At 37.1% G+C, this 24,604-nt stretch overlaps 1 protein-coding gene across 1 annotated transcript in view; it reads left to right on the top strand.

Annotated features, from left to right (window-relative positions):
* Positions 1-820: 820 nt before the first annotated feature.
* tho2 (THO complex subunit 2-like protein) overlaps positions 821-24,604 on the top strand; it is a 41,122-nt gene continuing 17,338 nt past the window's right edge. Inside the window, exons 1-22 of the mRNA XM_089631856.1 lie at positions 821-889; positions 1,067-1,232; positions 1,350-1,591; positions 1,798-1,931; positions 2,293-2,546; positions 2,890-3,036; positions 7,702-7,892; positions 9,443-9,608; positions 10,663-10,832; positions 11,114-11,337; positions 14,507-14,741; positions 15,587-15,704; positions 16,221-16,508; positions 16,824-17,030; positions 17,372-17,575; positions 19,391-19,639; positions 20,548-20,768; positions 20,945-21,113; positions 22,164-22,338; positions 22,492-22,591; positions 22,751-22,946; positions 23,224-23,377. Coding sequence (XP_089487982.1) covers positions 828-889; positions 1,067-1,232; positions 1,350-1,591; positions 1,798-1,931; positions 2,293-2,546; positions 2,890-3,036; positions 7,702-7,892; positions 9,443-9,608; positions 10,663-10,832; positions 11,114-11,337; positions 14,507-14,741; positions 15,587-15,704; positions 16,221-16,508; positions 16,824-17,030; positions 17,372-17,575; positions 19,391-19,639; positions 20,548-20,768; positions 20,945-21,113; positions 22,164-22,338; positions 22,492-22,591; positions 22,751-22,946; positions 23,224-23,377 — 4,072 coding nt within the window. The 5' untranslated portion in view covers positions 821-827. The remainder of the gene's footprint in view (positions 890-1,066; positions 1,233-1,349; positions 1,592-1,797; positions 1,932-2,292; positions 2,547-2,889; positions 3,037-7,701; positions 7,893-9,442; positions 9,609-10,662; positions 10,833-11,113; positions 11,338-14,506; positions 14,742-15,586; positions 15,705-16,220; positions 16,509-16,823; positions 17,031-17,371; positions 17,576-19,390; positions 19,640-20,547; positions 20,769-20,944; positions 21,114-22,163; positions 22,339-22,491; positions 22,592-22,750; positions 22,947-23,223; positions 23,378-24,604) is intronic.

The raw sequence follows: 24,604 nt of genomic DNA on the forward strand, positions 1-24,604 counted from the left end.
AGCATTATTTATTTACAGGTTTCTAGTATAACAAAATATTATTAGTAACAACAATAGTATGAACTACCAAAAACTGAAAGAATTGCTTTCATAACTTTATACAATACGACACAAAAAAAATCTAAAGTGCACGCTTGGCTTGACATTTTTTTTTGAAAAGCCTAAAATATTTTACATTTTCAAAACAACGTAAATGCCATTATTTCTTTGAAAACACTTTTGGTTTGTTTTTTTTCATATAGGCTATTTATTCAGGTTTGTGTAGAAATAATAAAATCCGTTTATATTCATATACATAATTTTTTTGACAATTGTTTCCCGAACGGGGGAATTTTTTATTAATTTTTCAGATAAAGTTAGCTATTCTGGGAAAACGTCTTACGATATAATCATGAACTATACATGAATAATTAGCTACATTATCTGGTAAACAGAAAACAATCGAAAAAAAAGCAAATACTTAGTTTTCATTAAGATATTTGAGCAGAACACATCGAGGTAATTTTCGCGCCGTTTCCGAAATTTCGCCCCACATTCAACAGGTTAAAAAAAAACTAATACTGCTAAGCTTTTTTTCGACACTCATTAGATAAAGTCATACTTTATTTTATTCGAAAACTGCCATCTGTGTTACATTTATTGAACTAAAAGAAAAAATTTATATATAACTACCACTGAATTCCAGGTTCCTACGCATTGTATTTTGGTACCTACCTATTAATATTTTTGTCACTGGCAGCACTTTTGTTTATAAAAATAACCATAGAAGCGAAACATCAGTTTTTATTATTTATCTATACAATTATTATTTGCTAAAAAATCTGAAAATGGCTGCCGATTGGGGTCCCGAAATATGGGACCAATGGGAAAAAACAGGGAAATCAGAGTTGTACGTGAACAAAAGCAGTGTTTTTCGGTTTTATAAAATATTCATTTCATTATTTATCTTTCCGCTATCAATTCAGTATTTTGTGACACCAAAAGCGTATCGTGAATCTTATCACGTGTATGTTTTGGTCATTTACATACAAAAACTTATTCCTGGTGTTGTGTTTTTTGCTTACAGTTTGAAGATTTTTAAGTCATACATTAAAGATGCAGACAGAACGCCTTTACTCAGTAAAACCGGAAAGCTAACCGGCATTTCAAGGGCTCTCTACGAGCTGTTTGTAAAAGGAGTTCGCGGCAATCTTAGAAAAGAAGCTGTTGTCAATATGCTCAGCGAATTAAGCGTAAGTTTTCACTTGAATTGATTATTAAATAATTAATTAAAAAATGGAAACCTATCTGTTGTTTATATCTTTAAAAAACATATATATTCCTTTTGTTTACCTTTGTTTTTTTTTCAGAATCTGCATGCAGACTTACCGTCTATAATATTGGACGTCGCGTGTATTATTGACTCGGAAACTTGTTCCGAGACTGCTACAGAAGAAAGGAGCAAATTCTGCTTCATTGTGCGAGAAACAGAGAAGTTCTTGTCTGATAAAATCCTGAAAGAAAGACTGGAGATTGACACTCTTCAAGATGTTGGGACCCTCAAAAACAAAAACTTCTACACTAAATTCATCAAGATCAAAACTAAACTATAGTAAGTGTGTTGTCAAAACTATATTAAAAATTATTGCTTTGAAAGATCTGCATAACCACAAAGTCAATAATACTTTGTGTAGAAGGTATTGGTTACAGCCATGTATACCTAACGAGTATACATGGGAAAATAATAGTGTGTAATAATAATATGTGTTATAAGCATCATAATTTATACAAATTCAAAATGTCTGTTGATTCTTTCAGCTATAAGCAGAGAAAATTTAATCTCTTCCGTGAAGAGAGTGAAGGATATGCAAAACTGATTGTGGAACTTAACCAAGAAATATCAGGAAAGATTGACGCTAAAAGTATTTTGGAAATTATCAAGTCTTTAATTGGTAAGTCTCAATTTATTCTGATCAAATTTAAATTTTCTAGGGATAGTTCTTTTCATAGAATTTGAATAATTCAATTCAACAATACCGGAACTCGAAGAGAACCTTTACAGAACTTGAAAATTATGTTTGAAACTTGATGAATTATTCTGTGAAACATAAATGAATGGGCATAAGGCTGGAAGCTCGCATATTTTTTATCTTATATCTATTATGAGTGTGATAGTGGTATAAAATATAATCTTCTATTTATATAAAGAAGAATGTCTGTGACGGCTGGCGGCGTGGATTTGATTTTTAGCTAGTTCTTAAAATCTTAATTTTTCCTTGAATTTACTTTCAACCATTTTTTTTTTGTGTCAAGGGTGTTTCAATTTGGATCCAAATCGTGTGTTGGACATCATCCTGGAGTCTTTTGAGTCCCGCCCGGAGCATGAGGACTTCTTCATCCCGCTGGTAAAATCCTACATGGGGGACCCTCGCATCATCTGCGAAGTGCTGGGCTTCAAGTTTGCCAGCCACGCTGAGGAGAGTCCCGGAGTGCCTGAGGGTCTGTACACCATCACTGCGCTCCTGCTGCAACATAGTATCATTCAGCTCCATGATATTTACCAATGGGTTAGACATTTTTGTTTTTATTCCAACAATATTAATAATTTAGAACTCCGTTTTAATCTTTTTTTCCTTAAATAACTCTTGTAACAGAAAGAGAAGTTATAACGAAGCTCTCAGTGGCAGGAACATATCGATGGCTTATACACAGGCGTAATGTGTTGAGTGTAATGAGAAAAATGAGTATTAAAAACGGTAGTCATAGGCAAAAATTTACCTATCTATGTACTATTTCATAAATTATTTAATGAAGCTAGTTTAACTCTGGCTTTTCTTTTGATTTCTCCACTTTATTGACAAATAATAATGATATACAAAAACAATAAATAATAATAATGATTATTTTTAGCTAAAACCGAATGACTCAGTTATTTGGAAGGAAAGTGAACGAGAGATGAAGGAAGCCCAGGAGTATGTCAGGAAGCTCTCCATCATCTGCACCAATAAGCAGCCCGGAGATGAAGAAAAAGAACTCAAAGAGAGTCAGCAGGTTCAGGTATGTGAACTCACTAAAATCATAATGTCCACCAAAATACTATGTATACATACATTTTTCTTGTTATCTCTCTTAATTAATTTTAAAAAACTTATGGGATAATTATATTTATTATATATTTAACTTGTCTATATCTTATTAAGTTGTTTCACAGAATTTGAACAATCCTCAAATCTCAAAGTTAAAATCCAAGTTCTGTTTTTTTATTTTATTATGGGCTGGTTGTTTCGCAGTACTTGGATAATAACAGAACTTGAATTCGCAGAACATTAATGTTAATTTTGAAATTTTAACAATTCATCAAACCTAAAAGTTGATGTTCAAGTTCTGTCAACTCTCTGTAACAACAGACTGATAATGGAATAATAACAGAACTTAAGTAAAACTTCAATACTTACACTCTGGGCCGGCCCAGAATCAAACGGCGCCCAGAGCGGCCTGCACAGAGCCAGCCCTGCTTGCACTACAATGATTCACGTTGAACAGATTGCAAATTCAAAATTAAAAACTCCCTTCTTAATTATAAAGCTACCAATTTTTAGTTTTCAGTATAGATCTAGCCGACTTTGTAATTTGATACACTGAATTGCAGTTTAGAAAGCAAACAATGCGAACAAACAATATTTGTTTATGAAAAGTATCATTTTTAGAATGTTGGACAACTTTTTCGCCCCACTGTCATTAACCCACAGGCCACACTATCCTGCACTGAGCACCTCACACTGGCGGCAGTCTGAAAGCAGTCAAATTTACACTCGTCAAAAAGCACACAGTGTGTTCATAGGACAGTATCATGGTAGGAATTTAATTACAGAATCTTTTGCATATGATGGTAAAATACCATTTATAACTTTTCACAGTCTACGGTGATGTGTTTGGGTAACCATCAATGACGTTACAATAGTTTTGGAGGGCTCTCAAAGTGACAAGCAAAAGAAATGCTAATTGTCGTACTTTTGATTTCGTAGTTTTAGTACTAAAATGTCATGCGTCGCGTAAGGCCATGTGCCACCTCTAAGTAAATTTTATAAAAAATTTCAAAAGGCTCATATGTGTGATAAAAAAGTGTTTGTATTACTCTGCAAATACTAGTAAAAACCAATGAATAATATTTAATTTGGAAATATGTGCAAATTACTTATTATTATAAATAATACAATTATTTCCTGAATATTTTAAATGCCATTAGAGAAAGTGAGATAGCGAACGTAGCAACACATAAGTATATGGAGGACAGCCTACTGGCAGTAGGTCACCTCATACAGTGTTCTGTATTTGCCTTAGTGTAAGCAAGCAAGCGTCGGGTAATCTCATTCATATCCTTGATGTAGGATGTACTATTCAACGCAACTTTTAAATATGAAAACGCCACTCAGTCCTATTGTTTATTTCGTTTATACACACACACACACATACACATTCTTTGAATATCTGTCTTTGTCGTCCATGAACAACGTTTGAATTAAAAATTTACTCGAAACGTAAGTGTTTCTTACTTCCCACAGTTTGTCTTAATGTTGTGCGACTATATGTACATATTGTAACGTCATTGGTAAACATAATAATAATTGAATTGTTTGTTTGGCGCCGTTTATGTGATAAATCACCTCAAGGGATACATTTACACCAACTTTTAACTGAACTTGTTCTGGAATATTATGAACTTTTGTTGTTCTGGAATATTATTTAAAAAAATATATACTGCCATACTTTAATATTTCAATAATTATTTTGCAATTTTTCTTGTTGATTCAGTTCTACTTGTCAATTGTTTGATATCATACACAAGTGGTTCATGATAATAATGGATTTTTCGCATCTGATAGAGTAAATACTATGTATGTATTAGTGCATTCTATGATATTCTTCTGAAGATTCTTAAACAGAAGTTAAAATGACTGTGACATCTGCAAATACAAATACATATGACTTGTAAAATTTTGACTCTTAGTAGAAATCTGATTTTCTTGTCAGTTTTCCTTAAAAATTTGCATTTTATTACATCAAAGGGAAATTATTTTATTTTTAAAGAAAGACAAATGTTCCCGAGTTACGAATAACCTGACAATATTTGAAAATCTACTACCACCACGCGGAAAATGTTGCTTTGTGTTGTGATGAAGGACTTAGCCAGCTGAGGAATTGAACACGCTATGCCTGAGTGGGACCGAAACGCGATGTCAACTCAGCCACCAACCGGTCATATGAGGTTAAGAGGAAGCTACAAGCCAAAAATGTGTATATTCTTGGTATATCTTATATCGTAGGTAATAGGCATTAAAATCGCTTGACAAACGGAGTCTAGAAACGTTCGATTTCAAGCAAAAAACTGCTTTTTATTTATTTTGTAAATAATTTTATAAGAAAGCAAAAAAGTTAAACAAGTGAAACTGTTACAGATAATCTTAGCTATAATACTGTATTTTTTAAAAGTTGTTTCTTTTATGTGTTCATACATTTCTATTGAACAAATATTTTTTTTAGTAGTTTGCACTTATTTTTTTTATTGAGTAATTTATTTTTTTATTTATATTCTACTCAAGCGAAGCGATAGGAAAACCTTCAATTTATCTAAAGCATATTTTTTGGTATTCATATTGTACACCAATTCTTTATAAAGATTAATCAAAATAGTGATTTGGCATTGTTAAAATAAATTTAAAAAAAAAATTAAAAGTCTTCTAATGTATAGTAATGTTCGAAACACGGTTCAATGCAGAGAGACACTTTGCACTGCTTGCATTGATGCCTCGATTCTTTCCTCTTCTTTTTTGATAGGCATACTACACATCTAGCCATAGCTGCTGCTTTTTTTGCAGTTGGAGGTAGTTTTTCTATAAAGTGCCTTTCAGTAAGACATGATGGTAGATCTGCCTTTCTTTTCCTTTCAGTAAATTTCGAGGGTACATCAAGTTTATGTTGATGGATCAGTTGCCTTATCACCTCCAACTGAAACTGTGCTAGCGGCATATGTTGTCCTGTTTTTTGTCGGTGAAGTAAATGGGCATTCAGTAATGATAGGTCCATTAGGTGGAGGAACATTTTTTTGTACCACCTCATTGTCTTCCGCGATGAGTGGACACTGCACCCATGTTCTTGTTATAGTCTTGAACACTTTCAGGTTTTTTTTGTTGTTTGTTTTTGGGGTGTTATGCCGTGTTGCGCTAACTCCTTCTTTAGCTGACGTTTCGGACAGCGTTGAAGTGTCCATCATCAGCAACAATTACACATCTTCGGATCTACCGGATCTGCCCTGATGATGGACACTGCAACGCTGTCCGAAACATCGGCTAAAGAAGGAGTTAGCGCAACACGGCATAACACCCCAAAAACAAACAACAAAAATGCTTTTGGCCGTGAAAATCTAAAAACTAACTTTCAGGTTTGATTATCGGTTCATTCTGGTTTGTGGTTTTGCCTGTTTCGGTTAGAATAGGTGGATGAAGAGTTTTCAGCATAAAAACCTCCCTTTTATCCTTCCAAATTTGTGCCGAAAGGGTATCGGTACGAAAAGTTTTCATTTCCCCCTTCTTTAGTTTTTCAGTAAGCTTTGGTATACCTTTTCGGTTTCTTCTTACAGTACCACAAGCATTCGTTTTCCGATCATGGAGCCTTTGGAGTAAAATAGGACTAGTGTACCAGTTATCAATGTACAGTGTATGTCCTCGATCCAAATATGGCTCCATGAGAGTCACGACTAAGCTCCCTGATATGCCTAAATGTGGATGTGGTACATATTTGGTCGTTTTCCTAGTATAAACAATGAAGTTCAGAACATATCCCGTAGCACAGTCACACATTACAAAAAATTTAATCCCAAAACGGCTTGCTTTTGATGGAATATATGGCAGTCGTTGAAAACATACATATTCTGTGTACCCGACTAAATTTCGTGTGCCTGTAAAATAGGGGTTAGTTACACGCCGCAAACGACTTTGTAAAATGCAAATTAATTGATTTTCGTCCTGAAAAGGACGTTTCTGGTACATACTCCACTTTTGTGCAAAATGCAAATAAGTGAAAGATCGCTTTTAAAAAGGCGGTTAAGTATGTTAGGGTCTTTGTAAGCCTCGTGGTTCCCGCCGGATAGTTACTTCAGTCGATGAGGGAGAGGGGCCAATAAAATTCTCAGAACTAAGCAGAAAGGGGGCTGCAACAGGTAGCTGGTGCAAAGATATGTATGAGGCGAGGGCGACCCAATGGAAAAGAGACTTTAAAATTAAAAATAGCTACTTTTTGTTAAAATTGCGACTCTACAACGGCACATAAAAAAAAGATCGGCCAAGGTCTGGCGGCCCGCTTATGGCTTCTCATTGGTCGGATTTCCATTACCGTTGGAGCGTACGAGCCAGCCTCGGACTACCCACACTTTCTACCCGCTGCCCGCTGGCCATTTGTTTATTTTTTACAAGCTATTTTCAGGAATGCAGGATTCCGTGAATGTGGACAATTTCAAATAGTTTATTAATGTCACATCCGCGGATTAACATTATACACAAAAACAATATTTATTTAATTCTACAAATATACCACAGTAGCGTCAGATATAAACAAAAACAATATATAAAATTTATTCTTAAATAACGCACAAGCGTCCGATATATTCTGCATGCCTGTCATGTTGAATTGGTAATGTTAACACATAGTTTCTTGTATCTTCCTCAGGAACGCAGTGTGATAGTGGACTACGGCAACCAGAAGCTTCAACTGGGAGCTGCCCTGCTGAAGGTGGGCTGCTGGTCGGTGTTCAGCTCCCTGGCCGCCGGTCTACCGGACTACAAGGCTTCTTCGCACGCTCCGGCCACCAAGGCCCTCTGCAGACTGTTGCATGCTACCATAGACCCACTTTATAAGCAGTGAGTAGTGACTATTGTTAATTAAGAGTGTATGTAGAGGGTGGGGCAAAAGTAATCACCCTATTGGAAAACGCTATAACTTCTGCAAATGGCGCCAAATGTCAATTCGGTTTTGACATTTGTGAAGTAAACAAACGCAGAATACAAATCGAAAAGACCTGAATCGGTAATGGATTAAATAAACAAATTTCACAAGCAGTACCGAAAGTTTATCATAAAAAAAATAATTACAGCAAAAGAACATCGGGTGATTACTTTTGCCCCACCCTGTATGTGCTACTATATAAGGATTAATAGAGTTGAATGTTGACAAAGCCAATGGGCCATTAAATTATTCAAGTGTTTGCTTAAACAGTGGGTAGGTTCCAGAGGAATGGAAGAAAGTGGTTGTTCCCCTGATCCCTAAGAAAGGAGAGTGCTCCGATTCTCCCAACTACCCTTCCATAGCCATCACCTCCTTACTCTTCAAAGTTCCTCCTAAGTTTTTAGCAAATCCCTTCCTTCATCCCCTTCCTTAACCCACGTCACAATGTTGCCAATTTAATTTATTAGCTTTATTAGATCTGTCCTGAAGAGCGTCTGAAACTGGTTGGTTTCAAACTAAAATATGTTCTTGTAGCTATACTCTCAAGGTGACAAAGTTGGTACCCAAACTGATAATGTCTTAGTTTAACATTGCTGCTTGGATTGATAAATAGCAAAACAAAGGAATGAAAATAATAAAATTATTATTAAGTATTTAAAAATGTGAACCAAATCTTCCCCATTCATGTCTTTTGTGTGGAAGAATATTTTATCAAAAGGAAAATATATTTAAACCCGTAGAACAGGTATTACATCCTTACCGGAAATGTGGAAGTTTATTGTTTTTTTATAATGATTTGTGCAAAAACGTTTTTTGTAATGTGATAAAATACATACATTTTTTTTTACAAATAAAAGTACTAAATGGCCCACCACTTTAACATCAGTTTACGGAGTAGTATTACAAAAGAAGGCTTTAATTTCAATTCAGACAATTTTTTAGTGGGGGTGTGGTGAGTACTACGTAAAAAAATTAATTAAAATATATGTATTATTTTCAAAGATATAGCCGTTTCAACCAAACTCATTTTCTCGAATGGGACCCTTGTTTTCGCCCGCATGAAATGTGTTATGATAATAATACTATAAGATAAATAAAGTACTTTGAACTAAATATTTCCTTCATTGAGGCAACTTTCTTTCTCCCTATCTTTAACCTCTTAAGGACCACGCCCGAGTATACTCGGGCGGCTATTATGTGCCAGAATTCGGAATTCATACTAAAGAAAATTTTTAATTATTTTTTCACACTATGCACCACAACATCAATATTCAGTCCCATATTGGGTTTATATAATGGCTTTTATATCAGAATATATATTTTGAGTAAATAAAATTAATTGATAAAAAAAAGGTGTTTTTTTTCCATTTTTAATTTTTAAATGATTACTGAAGGGGTTAAGCCCTAACTTATTGAAGGCATTTTTAAAAATAAATTAATTAACCCCTATAATGTAATTTTGCAGGTATTGTCCCATAGCACCAAAGATAAAATCCAAGCCTGTCCCGCCTCTGAGCAACAGGCTGGCCGTGCCGAGAGCACAGAAACTTGAGGATCTGAAGGATGTGGTGGTACCCGCGCTGGCTTCGCTGGGACCAGCTCTTCACACAGACCCTGTTCTCATGTACAAGGTAGTCACATTGCTTTTTTTTTGTTTTTTTTTCCAAACTGAGGACTGGTAATTTGGGTCAAAAAAATTTTTGGATCTAGGTCTTTGCCTCAACCATAGACATATGAATATTAGTAGACCTGCCCTAAGTGATTAAAAGCGTATTATTCCCCACTCCCCATACCGGTTCCATTGGAGCCGGCTGGGCTCGCGTATGGCTTCCCGTGAATCTTGAGTATGTGACGTCATCATTCTTGTTCGAACTAGCGTCGAGCTATGGTCGAGGCATTTTATGAAATAACACGGCAAAATAGTGGCTTGTGATATGAAAACTTGTAAAAATAGATGTGAAAAAGAGAATAAACCCAATTGTCGTATTACATTCCGTATGTAAGCATCATTTTAAGCTTATTCACGTCGTATAATATTAATCAGTTGTAGAAACATATACTATCACATCGAGCCAACATTGGTCGAATGTAGCGATTCTGAAGTGTGCGCATCGTTGTTACTGGGAAGTAAATTATGAACACTTATAAAAGTGTCTTAACTAAATACGTAAACAAAATATTCGACACTGAAAATAGAAGAAATTTTTTTTTGCCGAATTTGGACTTCGCAAATTTGTTCATAACGTGACGAGTAATTTGCGCTCCCATGTAAAAATGTCTATTCATTCAAAAGCAGATTTTACTTTTAAGAACTAAATGGTGATATTATAATGCGAGATGCCTATATACTGTCAGATTGATTTATTGACGAATCACAGTCAGCTTTACCCACTTCGTTCTTCAACAGTTGATTTTACCCCTCACCTTTAATTTCTAGTCTATATATTCATATGTCTGTGGCCTCAACGCATTTTAAAAGACATTAAACAGCTGATATTAACCCCCTAGTGACAATTTTTTTTTTATAATTTCACTTTGGACTCTAAATCGAAAGTACAAATCAAAAAAACAAAAAAATTTCCACAAAATCGACTTCAAATGTGACGTAGATTCACATGTTTGTACTATGAGTATCCAGACACTGTGTATGTATTAATATTTATTACTATTGTTTTTGTTCCCCAGATTGTCCGTCTCTGTCGTTCCTCTCGTTCAGTCTCCGGAGACCCTCTTCGTCTCGAGGTCCTCTCAATCCTGGACTGCGCAGTTTTGCCAGCCCTCTCCTACATGGATTGCAATTGCTGCATGGCCGAGGAGGTCTATAGTCTCCTGAAGCTGTACTCCTACCAGTTCAGGTAAATCAACTAACTGCCTCCAGACTTCAATTTGTATCTGAGCATACTGTCCCATGCTCATACTTAATTGAACATAGTTATGTATTATTTAGTCTACAATAGAGTTTGGATACCAACCCTGGTGTATGTTAATGAGGCATGGAATATAGTAAAAATGGGATCCCTTGTGTATGTGTGATAAAACCATATGCAACCATATCAAATTATCATTTCGCCATTTTTTTATCAAAAAAATTACTTTTAGGTTTAATTGTGCCAACCTTGTTTCTGCAAAATTCTAGGTACTGTCTCTACGCCCGTTGGAAGAACGAAGCACCAATGCGACACGCAAACCTCTTGCGGCGGCGTGCTGATGCACAAAGGCAGATAAAAGCCATCATGAAGCGTGTCAGCAAGGAAAACGTTAAACCGCAAGGAAGGCTTATCGGAAAACTCAGCCATGCCGCCCCCGCTTTCTTCTTCGACTATGTCCTACTTCAAATTCAGATTTACGATAATCTCATCGGTAAATATTAGTCACTATTTTTAATTTCTCTATCAGATTTCATGGTCATTTGGGGATCAGGTAGTGGAGACACGCAATGAAAAAGGTTGTGAAGGTCACAGTGTTTTTATTGAGTCAGGGTGCAGCATGGGAAATTACTACAGGACCAAATGGCGATGACTCCGGATGCACAAGGTGAAGTGGTCTAGGCGGTAATTGGTGACGGCGCGCTGAGACCGGACTCGTGGATGTGTCAGGAACTTGTGAAGACCATGGGTCTTTCGGGTGCTCCAGTGCTGAACAAGGTGGCCGAAGATACGATAGACCTGTCGGCGATTGAACGGGAGATGCCAGCCGGCGAGGATGTCGCGGGCCGATGCGCAGACGTTGAACGACTAAAGACTTTCTGACTCACTGCGTCGGGCCTATTTATATAGCCAAGCCAACGGCGGCAGTAGCTACGCGAGACCGCTGGTAAACTGCCGGTTACTCGCTTCAGCGAGATTCATCTCGATGTTTCGATGGTGCTGAAATTATGCCTAGGCATTTGCCTAGAACCTTCTGGCGGATGCACGCAATGTCTAGACGGCTCGATGTACCTACTGGGCGAGCGCGATTAAGTATGTAGGCGCTCATTGTGCTATAATAACAAGTGGCTAGTAGGTAGCTGGTATTATTTACGTGACGCAATTAATTGTGCAATGCAAAATGTCTTGTAAGTTCACGGCCCATGCATTCTATATCGGTCGTCTTTCTGGAACCTTCTAGGAGCCTCGATCGCTACAGTCATATAAGGTCCCAATGAAATTCCAATATAAATTATAAAATATTAACTTTTCAATGATGTTATCTATGTGCATAAATTTATTCTTTCAAATGATTGTAAATGAAGTTTCGTTTATAAGGTTCTTATCAGTTTATCAATTGTAAACATATTAACATATCACTACTTATCTTGGGCTCTCATTTTTTTAATCAATTTCTACTTATTTGACGCCACGCAGTCTTCTGAGTGGTTTTTTTACATTAAATTATGACTTAACTACTTATCTGTTGTCAAATGTTTCACAATGGACCCTTCAGGTTTTTAAATATTTTTATCAACAAGTCACAACGACATGGTGAATTTTCTTAGAATTTCGCAATGCTTCCAAGGTTAAAAGAAATGCTATTTTAGAAACTAGATTAAATTATCTTTGAAATATTTGCATTTGAAAAAAACATTCTAAAAAATATTTTTTTAATTTCAAACATAAAAATGTTAACAAAACAACTTAAAAGGACATTTTGACTCGGAACGTCCCTAATTTTGAAAGAATTCGATATTTATAAAACATATTCCTTTTGTGTAGGTAATAAGTATTAAAACTCTCACTTCACTTTTTATACAGTTTATACAACTGTCAATGAAAAAATGTCGAAATTCATAACCATGCACTATGAAAATTTTTTAAAATTTTATTTTTAAGCATTATAGAAAAAAAAGATAAAAATATTTTATAATGCGTTGACACCCCGGTCAGATCTGTCCTTTAGAGGCTATATAGTAATGTCCTTCCGAGGTCTGACGAGTTAAGACAGGAGCTATTTGTCACCTCAGTTTGGAGAAGGTTCTAAATGCCTTTTTTTTTCAAAAATGATCTTTGAATGCAAAACCATATTTCTTTTGCTTATTTCTATGAGCAAAATAACTTCCAAAGCCATCTGTGTTGTATTTCTGTAGATACTTATATGACGTAGTTCTAACATCAAGTTTTTAAAGCTTCTATTTATTCTATTAGGTTCTAACATCACTTTGAACTTTTTGCAATTGCCATTTTTTTTTATCTGATAGTTGATCGTTTTTACGAGGCGCAGTTCCTCACTTTAGATAGAGTTCTAACTTCACCTTACCAAGTTCTGAGGTGTCAAAGTTTGCAAATCCGATTTCTGGTTGCTTGACAGAACTTGAAAAAATCTTTCACAGAACTTGAAAATTAACTTTGAAATTTGAAGAATTGTTCAAATTTTCTGAAACAACCCGTCCATTAGACACATCTTAATTCTTTTTTCAAACTTTCTTCAGCTATATTCTCATAATATTGAAAAATGCAGATAAGTCCAAATAAAGGCAAATATTTTACATTTACATACATAAATCAAGTGCTGTAAGACACTAAGCAGAAAACTAAGTTTGTTATATTAATGTAACGGTCTGCAGCGCAGTTCATTGTGGAATTTTTCTGCACAGGGTCTTACAGTGGAATGACGGGCTATGCTTATGTATACTTACCATTTTAGATCATACCCACAGACATAGGAATTAATAGACGAGAAGATAATGGCGAGGGGTAAAATCAACTGTTGAAGAACGAAGGGAGTAAGGCTGACTGTGATTCGTCAATAAATCAATCTGACAGTAAATAGGCATCTCGCATTATAATATCACCATTTACTTCTTAAAAGTAAAATCTGCTTTTGAATGAATAGTCATTTTTACATGGGATCGCAAATTACTCGCCACGTTATGAACAAATTTGCGAAGTCCAAATTCGGCAAAAAAATTCGGTTCTATTTTCAGAGTCGAATATTTCGTTTAAGTATTTAGTTAAGACACTTTTATAAATGTTCATAATTTACTTCCCAGCAACCAACCAGCTTTGTGTTTCGCGTCCAGACGTTTCTCGATGTGATAGTATATGTTTCTAAAACTGATCTATATTATACGATGTGAATAAGCTTAAAATAAAGTAAAATAATGCTTATATATGGAATGTAATACGACAATTGGGTTAATTCTCTTTTTCAAATCTATTTTTACAAGTTTTCATAGTACAAGTCAACATTTTGCCGTGTTATTTCGTAAAATGAACCGATGATGCCTCGACCATAGTTCGCACAAGAATGATGACGTCACGTTTTCAAATTTCACTTGAGGCCATACGCGAGCACAGCCGGCTCCAATGGAACCGGTATGGGGAGTGGGGATAATACGCTTTTAATCACTTAGGGCATGTCTACTAATATTCATATGTCTATCATCATACCCAAAGACTTTCTTTGGACAAATTGTATAATTCAAATGTTAAGTAGGTAGGTATTTAAGTACCTACTTACAAAAAATATGTTTTAAGAGGAAATTTTGGCTTTGATTTATTAAATAACTACTAGTATTCTTCATTGGATAATTAAAACATTACGATTATTTCAGGTCCAGTGGTGGAGTCCCTCAAGTACCTGACGTCCCTGTCGTACGACATGCTGGGTTACTGCCTGGTGGAGGCTCTGGGAGGGGGCAAGCGCGCCCGTGTCCAGCCTGACGGCTCCAGCGCCGCACCCTGGCTACAATGCCTGGCCGCCTTCTGCGGTGCCGCCTGCAAGAAGTATGCCATTGACCTCACTGCGCTTCTGCAGTTCGTCGTGAACCAGCTCAAGGCACAGAAGAGGTAACTAATATGGACCTGTGATACTTACATATTACTGCGACGTATATTTATATGAATACTGTAATTTCACACAACGCCACAAATATGGTACAAATTCACATGTGCATGAAAACACCTATATTTGTAACATAAATGACAAATACTGAACAGTGAACACTTACACACTAAATGACTGCATAGATTTGATGATATTGTTAAGCCCTTCGCTCATGATCTTAACATGCTATCTCTTTCATATGGTTGTCACACTAATTTTTCACTGTCCAGAAGAAGTAATCAGAGAATTTAGGGCATCACCCATCACTATCATGCACATCAGAGTTAACCTAACCCAACTTGTGATCCCAAATTTCGATCGCTTCAAATTAACCTAAGGCCCTCCTTCCACAGGGATATGCAAATATCCAGTACTCAACGATTACAACGTTCTCGGCGACTATCACCTTACATCTGCGTGGAGGCTGAACACAGGCACAAGTTTCTGAGATTTTTTAAACTCGTCGGCGGCGCCAGTCTCTCGCGAGTGGCGGGAAAAAAAACCCTCCACACAGCATCTCCAAAGATGACATAGACCCTAGGAGAAAATTATTTTCCTCAGGGCCTCCTGTGTGTAGTTAATGTAAAAAAAAAAGTTTTGACATTTTAAGAACTCGATAATATTTCAGTAGCGACATGTACGGACCAGTTGTTTGCGACATGTACGGACCAGTTGTTTGCGACGTGAGTACACAACATGAGTATCGGATAATTGCGTATCACTATGGAAGAAGATCCTAACAATGTGCGTTACTTTTATTGTATCTATCTGTTGAATATTTTTCTTCATTAGAATTTTTCTTTGTCAGTTTGGACCTGTTAATCCTAAAGGAGATAGTCCAAAAGATGGCCGGTATAGAGGCTGCTGAAGAAATGACCAACGAGCAGCTGGATGCCTTGGCTGGCGGGGAACTCCTCAGAGGAGAAGTATGATATTCATTTTTTTTTATTGTTACACTGTTGTTTCTCAATACATACTCATATATTTACCATTCTCATCTTTATACATACATATATGTAAAAAGTTGATGTCTATTTTGTTGCTATGACCTAAGTGGAAAACTGGTAAATCTACATTACATTTGAATTATAACTTTTTTAGTATACCCGGTTCTAATAGTTTTTTACTACCATAATACGGGCATGGACCTAGTATGGTGGTTGTAGAAACAAAAAACTGTAATCATTTAAATTTTTATGAATAAAAAACACAACAAAAAAAAACCTTTAGTAAAAAAAGGGAAATTCTGGGAATTAAAAAAAAATTATGTTTTTGGTTCTCTTGGTTTCCCGCTTATATCACTAGTTTCCGAACACCATGATAATACGAAACACTTGAGTTGTTATAAAAAGCAATGCACACTAAGTTCCTAAAAGATATTTTTTTGCACCCAGTTTGCATTGAATTAATAATGAATAATGATAATTTTTATTTCTTCTCAGGCAGGCTATTTCTGCCAAGTCCGCAACACCAAGAAGTCCTCCCAGCGTCTGAAGGAAGCCCTGGTCTCGGGGGGAGAGGGCCTGGACTCGGCCCTCTGCCTGCTGGCAGCCCAGCAGCGCCACTGCTGCGTGTACCAGGACGGGGGCGCCGAGGGGGCCCCCCGCCCTCACCTGAAGCTCGTGGGCCGCCTCATCGACCAATGCCAGGACACCCTGGTGCAGTTTGGGGCTTTCCTGGCAGCCACGCATACTCATGACGAGTATAACTCGAGACTGCCACCTATAGAGGTAAGAATAACAAAACCAAATATTAAAAAAAAAAAAGATTTTTGGTTTTGTCTCCATACATGCCATCTCCATATTTGATAGTAGTTGTCAATCTCCTGCCGGTCCCCTGAAAACTTATTACTTAACTCTTGATCATATTGTAGTGCATGAATCAAAGAACTGTATTAATTATATCACTTTAAGATATGAAAGTAATATCTAAAATACTTACCTCTATGTATGTGCATTGTAAAAGGTTGGACACTACTTTAGATCCAAGTTATTGACTGTCCTCGCTTCTTTTATTCCATTGCTATATCATTTACATCTTTCTAGGCTATGCTCCAAGAGTACCACATCGGTGCGGACGTTGCCTTTTTCCTGGCCCGCCCTGCGCTTTCCTGGAGCATCAGTTCTCGTTACGAGAAGCTGCGCCACGAGAGATCGTCACCCTCCAACAGCAAGCAGCAGCGATATGCCGAGGCCGCTTCAGCTGCCATGGCTCCTATAGTCACAGCTGTCTCCACAACTCTGCCCTCCAAGGTATGACTTATATTATGTTATCGGTATAAGTAGCTTTCACCCAAATTAAATTTCGTTAACTTCTTGATCGCCGATGCAAAAATTTCGCCGTGCGCCAGCTTATTCTATTTTTTTTGTAATAAGTTACTTGTTTTGAAAAATTATATTTTTTGAAATTGTACCATCTTACATGATGTGATTATATACTATTTATAAAAATAGTATACAATCTACCATAAGTAGTTTCCCCAGAATAGCTAGTTAATTTGGACAAATGTTTAGTATCTTTAAGGATACGCTGGCGAACAAGAGGTTGAGGGTTCAATCTTTAATTATTCAGTAAAATAACTTTTGTTCCTCAGGTTTGGGAGGACATCTCCCCCGAGTTCTACGTGACGTTCTGGTCGCTGACTATGTCGGACCTGTACGTGCCAGTGGACAGCTACGAGCGCGAGATGGATCGTGTTAAAGGGCTGGCGGCGGCTGCCGGCTCGGAGGGTGGTGCAAACGCAGCCAAGGGGCGCAAGGAGCAGGAGAGATACCTCACGCTGGAGAACAAACTGAAGGTAAATACAATTCTCTCACCGAAAGATTCTACCATTTAAATTTTGAGCCGGTCAGTGGCCGAGTTGGCATGGCATCTGGTTCCCACCCAGGCGTCGTGAGTGCAATTCCTCAGCTGACTAAGTCCTCCATCACGAGACAAGCAACATTTTCTGCTTACTGTGATAATAGTGGGAGATGTTCGAATATTATCATCAGGTTATTCGTAACCTAGGAAGTTTTTTAAATATTTAAAACTCTTCTTCGATCTTCTCCCTTGGCGTTAATATAAATATTTTTATTATAATATTGTTTGATTGTCATCCAATTGATCACAACTATCAAATTGTAATTAAAAACATTTTGATCTACTTGCTAGTGATGTCAATTATTAAATTTTAGCAAATAGAACCATTCAATTTTAATTTTACTACTATAATTTTATGTCTTATTTTGTTATTCCAATTTTTGTTATTTACAAATACATTTTCCAAAGGTGCCCAATTATTCCCCATGATCGGTTCTAAAGTTAATATCATTATAGAAGTACTGAATATAGTAAAACCACGTTAATTCAAATAAAATGCGTAATTCGTAATTTTCGCCAAAAAAAAATTCCCAAAAAAATGCTTTTTTAATTCGTAATTTCCGCACAAGAAAATTTGTTTCTTTAAATTTAAAAATTTCGATTTTTGCAAAAATAAATCTTAATTTTATGTTCTAATCTGTATTATTATTTTGTAAATCTGAATCGATTTACACTGGATGTCGTATTTTTTCTATTTACTTTTAAAAATAAGTTTGAGGATCCGGCCTGAGCGCAATCTGGTGAGAAAATACGATTTACTCAGAAATATGTCGTATTTTTATAAATTTACATCTAATATTGGATTTTCAAATCCCGGCTGCAGCGGAAAGCTGCCGCGAAATTTCTATTTACACCGAAATGTATTGTATTTATACGAATTTACTTTGAATATCTGAATTTAAATGGCCGACCGCAATCGCGATCGGCAGCGAAATTTTGATAAGCGGAAATATATAGTATTTTTACGAATTTACTTCAAATATCGAAATTTAAAATTTTAACTGCGACGGCAATCGGCAGCAAAATTTCGATTTACGTGAAAATGTATCTTATTTTTTTTAAATATCTGAATTGAAAGGAAAACATATTATATTTTTACAAATTAACTTTGAATATCTAAATTTAAAGGGCCGGCTGCGATGGAAATTGGCCGTGAAAATTTTATTTACTTGGAAATGCGTGGTATTTTTACAAATTTACTTCAAATACTGAATTTGAAGGGCTGACTGCGAAAGTAATCAGGTGTGAAACTTCGATTTAAACGGGAATCGGTCATATTATTACGAATTTACCCAAGATATACTTCCCGAATTTGAAGCAGCGGCCGAGGAACTCGATTTTGTGCGTTTTTTTCTTAAAATTTTGAATTACATGAAATTTTGTAAATTGGAATTTTGATTTTCAATGTCCCCCGTGGATTTCGAATTAACGAGGTTCTACTGTAACTATTTTTTTCTGGGGGTTAATGCTAGAAGTGCCTGTCAGTTTTTGATAATTTGTTTTAGGTACCATAAAGTACTCAAAATTGTCCTTTATTTTAACAACATGACTACTTATGTCAAGTGCTCTAGATTTATGACATTGTAGCCTACCTAATGTAGAGTAGTCTAAATATCCATCATCGATAATCTTCATTCCGATTTGCAAATTTGACTTGATAATAAATAAATCCCCAGTTTTATATTAAAGTGATGGTGACCGGGTATGTCATCAGAATGACAATTCAACTCTCTGACTTACCCCTTTGCAGGAGGAGTGTCGCAAGCAACAAGAGTATGTGGAACGTGTGATGCACCGCCTGAAGCAGGAGAAGGATTCCTGGTTCCCATCGCGCTCGGTCAAGTCGGCCAAGAACGACACTATCACGCAGTTCATGCAGCTGTGCCTGTTTCCACGCTGCATCTTCACCAGCATCGACGCGCTCTACTGCGCCCACTTCCTGCAGACAATACACTCGCTGAAGACAGAGAACTTCTCCACGCTCTTGTGTTATGATAGGGTAATTAAAACTTTTTTTTCTATTACAAAAAATAGTGGCAGTAATTATGTCATTGACATTGACATTCAAATTGACAGACTTGTCCTAACGTGAAATGATTTCGACGAGCTGAAGGAAAACCACGTGATCATATTTTCAACCATATTTTCTGGTGCCAAGAGGGTTCGAGAATGCTTTGTATAAATTACGACATCAATCGTGTGTTGACCGCTGAAGAGCACACATTGAAATAACCAGACCCTGCGCAGAAAAATGAAATTCGCTAAAGTAAGGCAACGGTTTGCAGCGCAGTCCATTGTGGGACTTTTCTGCGCAGAATCTAAATGTTTGTTTTTGTAGTAAAGTTTTACGCAGCCAAGAATATTTCATACCATTGTAAAAAAGATTAGTAATTCATAAGCGGATTTTATTTCCGCTGGCTAAATAGTTTTAATACAATGCGAGTTGCCTGTATACTGTCAGATTCATATATTGACAAATCACATAAAGGGGAGACGGTCACGCCACCTCCTCGCCTTGCGCAACATGGTTCCGCTTTCTCTGATGGGGTGCTCTATTAATTTGGATATCTATGGTCATTGTTATGTGGTATGTTGTGATTCTCTCTTTTAAATGTGTTAGTATTCAGTCTTCATTCTTGTTATGGATATTTCCTAAAAATCATTGTACATTCTTGTCAAGACCGATTTAATCTTAAATTATGACATGCTAAATCTCAGTGGCCTTTTGTATAAAAAATAACCATTGTATGCAACTTTCTTTTTTACAGTTATTCTTTTTTATTAAAATTAAACTATTACATGTAAGTATAGTATGCATGCACTCTTAGCAGCAGAAGGGTTAATCCTATTCTAAAATTTTATCATTGTCTGTAACTAAAGTCAATGTTATTGTCTGTTTTTGTACAGCTGTTCTGCGACATAACCTATACGGTGACCTGCCTGACGGAGGGCGAGTCGGCTCGCTACGGACGCTTCCTATGCGCGGTTCTCGGCACAGCCATGCGCTGGCACGGTGAGAAGGCTGCCTTCCAGAAGGAATGCGCCAACTCGCCTGGTTTCGTCACCAAGTTCCGCGTCTCCAACCAATTCACAGAGGCCAACGATCACGTTGGATATGAAAATTACAGGTGATTATTATCGCGGCTAATCCTCTTGATACTTACATTAATGCCTGCTGTGCCCAGAGCCTGTGGAACTATAGTATCCCCATTTAGTGACAATTGGGAACATATATTACCTTTCCCCTTGCAGTAATAGAAAATACATAAATTATTGCTTTTCACTAATGCACATTATATTTCAGGCATGTTTGTCACAAGTGGCACTACAAGATCACTAAGGCCATGGTTGTGTGCCTGGACTCCCGAGACTATGTGCAGATCCGCAACTCCCTGATAGTCCTCATCAGGATCCTGCCTCACTTCCCTGTGCTGGCCAAGCTCAGTCAGATCATCGAGAGGAAGATTGAGAAGGTATGCATTGCACGTCACATCACATTATGGCTATTAATGCGTTGGAAGAATTTCAATCCCAATGTCTATCATGCTTTAATGTTTTCCCATTTTCCGACATCTAAATATTTTATTTTTTAATGATAAACTAATATTTAAGAGACAAGGTTTTTTTTATGCATAGCACAAAGGATAACATATTAATTTTAAGTAATAATTATTAGCCTATATGGATTGAAGAAATCTTTGGAGAAAATTTTTTATTTTTATTTATTACAAAATAATACATTACAAAATAATAAGTTATAATGTATTATTCCCAGTGAGTTTACAAAACTCGTTTCGGGAAAGATAACATTATATTAAAGACAAGATAACATAGATACATCAAAATAAATAAACGCAGAAGTTATTTTGGAGTTCCAAAGAAAGAATGTGTCAGTCATTAATAAAACTGCTGAGGAAATAGCTTTTAAGAGCTTTTGCCAATGTTTTTTTGTTCGTTACCGGAAGTTTTAGATTACTAGGTAATGCGTTATATTGCTTATGTGCAATGTATTGTAAGGAGTTTATTCCAAATTTAGTCGTTATAGTAGATGACGATAAGTATATTAGATTTTGTGATTGTTTTTTTGTGCTGGTGTATGTCAGAATTAAAGACTGGTTTAGTGTTGGCCGCAAAATACATGCCGCCGACGGCAATCGAACCTGCAGCCTTCTGATTGCTGAGATCCTTCAATTTATATATATTATATTTATATGTAGATGTTTCAGGCTAATAATTATTGCTTAAAAATAATACATAAAATATTTGACTAAAAGCATAAAAGAACACCATTACATCATATTATTATTAAGAACAGAAAAAAAATCGACATTTCCCACTCTTCACCCTTCCGAACGGAAGACAACCTGTTCTCAATCCTTTCTCAGCTCATGATTGTGATCAGCCGTCTAGTGTAAAAGCGTGATCATTAAGCCCGTTATTATAGTTTATGGTGGTATTGCTTTAGGAATGCGATCATGTAAAATTATTCCAACTGAGTGATCTAACCCGCACCTATTCCCCAGGTGCGCGAGGAGGAGAAGAACCAGCGCCAGGACCTGTACATCCTGGCCACCAGCTACAGCGGGCAGCTCCGCGCCCGGGCGCCCAGCATGATGCGCGAGGCCGACTTCCATCACGTGGTCCCCGAAGGCGGGGCACCACCACCCACTACTCTTGTCTCACTGGCCAACGGGGCAGGTTCGTCCCCTTTCTGAAATTTCAACTCCTGCCAATGCAATAATTAATGACTTTTTGTTTTTAAATTAGATAATTTTAAATAGAAGATTTTCAAGATACTGTAAAAACAAGGATTAAAAATGTTACATATTGATTTAATTATTTTCTGCTTAGATAAAGAAACAAAAAAAGATTCCAGCACTAAGGAAAGGAAGTCAAATAGTAAGACTGAAGAAACTTCCGCTAGGGAGTCCAAGAGAGATGCCAGCCAACCGTAAGTCAAACAAATTCCAATATATTTAAGTGTTTACAGCACACAGAAATCTCCTGATGCGCAAGCAGTACTTCACCATAGACAAAAATATTATTTGAAAGTAAGTACCTAATCAGGTACCCGAGTCATTACATATTATAATATAATTTTTGTTTTCAGGTCCCGCAGCAGTGGGGGAGGAAGCACAGACAGAAGAAGTGGGGCTGCAACAGCTGCAGCGGGGGCGGAATGGGAGGAGAGGAGGAGTGTGGTCAAGGGAGGAGCTGAGGTGCGCGGAGGGGGTGGGAGCGGGAGGGGTGAAGAGGAGCGTCGTGCCGTCAAGGATCGAACACCCACCGAGAGGACTTCTTACAGAGTATGTTGTTCTCATTTATTGATCCTATACAGAATTCTTTACTTTTTAATTTTTATATCAGAAAAATATGGCTGCGATGTCGGGTGTAAGATACAAGATAAATTGTTTTCCATTTTATTTTTTTTGGCACTCACAACTTTAAAGCCTATATGGACTATACCCCTGTTCAGTTTATTGCTTACGATATCTGGATAAACAATTAATCTTCAGTTCAACAGATTTATCTGCAGGTTTTAAAAATGTGTCCCTTACATCTTTTGTTTTATATGATTGTTAGGACGAGGCCAGGTACCTGGAGGCAGTGAGCCCCCCCGGAGCAGGGGGAGGAGGGGTGGACCGGGCGGGGGTCGGGGAGGAGATGTCTTCTCTCTCCAGCACCAACAGCAACGGATCACACCGCGCAGCGCATTCTCTAGACTCGCAAGAGAGAGGTAACAGTAAACACTCATTACAATTATTTTCAGTAATATTATGTACTCGAAAACAAATTTAACTCCTAGAGCATTTTTAAAAGGAAGTTAAGGCTGATTTTAGTGTCACGCTCACCGTCAGCGCTCATAGATCAGCGCGTAGTTCGTCAGCGCTGAGGCTCAGCGTGGCTCGTTTCAGTATCGTACTGACCGCCTTACTGTACAGTCGAAGACCAAAATGCGGAGTGTATTAGTTATTGCTGCTTTGTACTACCTATCCCATATTTTCGAACAATGTGTCGGCAATATCCTCCCAGGCTTTGTTTCTTGCATCTTTATTTTTGTAGAGTGGATCGGATGAATCCCACAATTTCTTCCTCAGGCGAACCTCATCGATAACTCGACCTGTATCCACTTCGCGATTCGCCATGACTGTACACGCGATGACGTCTGCTCCGCTCGACACTAGAACGCTCGCTGAAAGTAGAGGCGCTCGTGCGATGGTCAGCGCTGACAGATACGCGGCGCTGATGCGCGACGCGTACGGCCGCGTAGCCATCAGCGCTGACCACCTTGCGCGCTGATAGCTACGCGTCATTCAAAAACGCTTCCTAGAAGTTCATATATCTCGACCATCAGCGCCGACGGTGCGCGTGCGGTCGGCGTGACACTAAAATCAGCCTAAATGGTTTCCATTGACCTTTTCATGCCTTATGCTTGCATTTATTCATTTTGATCTTGCCATTGTGTTCCACAGAGATCCTCGTGCAGCGACTGTGTGACTTGTTGTTTTGCAGAAATTCACGTTTGACAAAGTCATCAAATAGCCATTCAGCGCCATTTTGTTTTTTTTTTTTTACTCTTGAAGGATTCCTGTTAAATGACAATTCTAAGTACATTTCAGCTTTTGAACAAATTGTAGCAGAAGAGGGCAACTACCATGTTGTTAAGCTCGCCAGCTTATGTATTACAATTTGATAGAAAGCTGAAACTCACTTACAATCGACGTTCAGCGACCTTTCAAATTGTAAAAAAAAAAACAATGGCCATTTGACCACAATACATTTGAATTTCTGCAAAACAACTGGGACTTACTGCTCTCCACCTGGCATTATTTATTTTTTAACTGTCACTAAATGAATGCTTAGCCCTCAGACGTTATGTTTCATTTCTATGGATTTATGTACTTCTACCATTGACTAATCACTCCTTCACACCATATCAAAGAGATGACAGAACAGTTAAGAG

The sequence above is a fragment of the Hesperophylax consimilis genome, chromosome 5, assembly GCF_061612785.1.
Source record: "Hesperophylax consimilis isolate HC1 chromosome 5, BYU_Hcon_1.0, whole genome shotgun sequence".
Taxonomy (NCBI): Eukaryota; Metazoa; Arthropoda; class Insecta; order Trichoptera; family Limnephilidae; genus Hesperophylax; species Hesperophylax consimilis.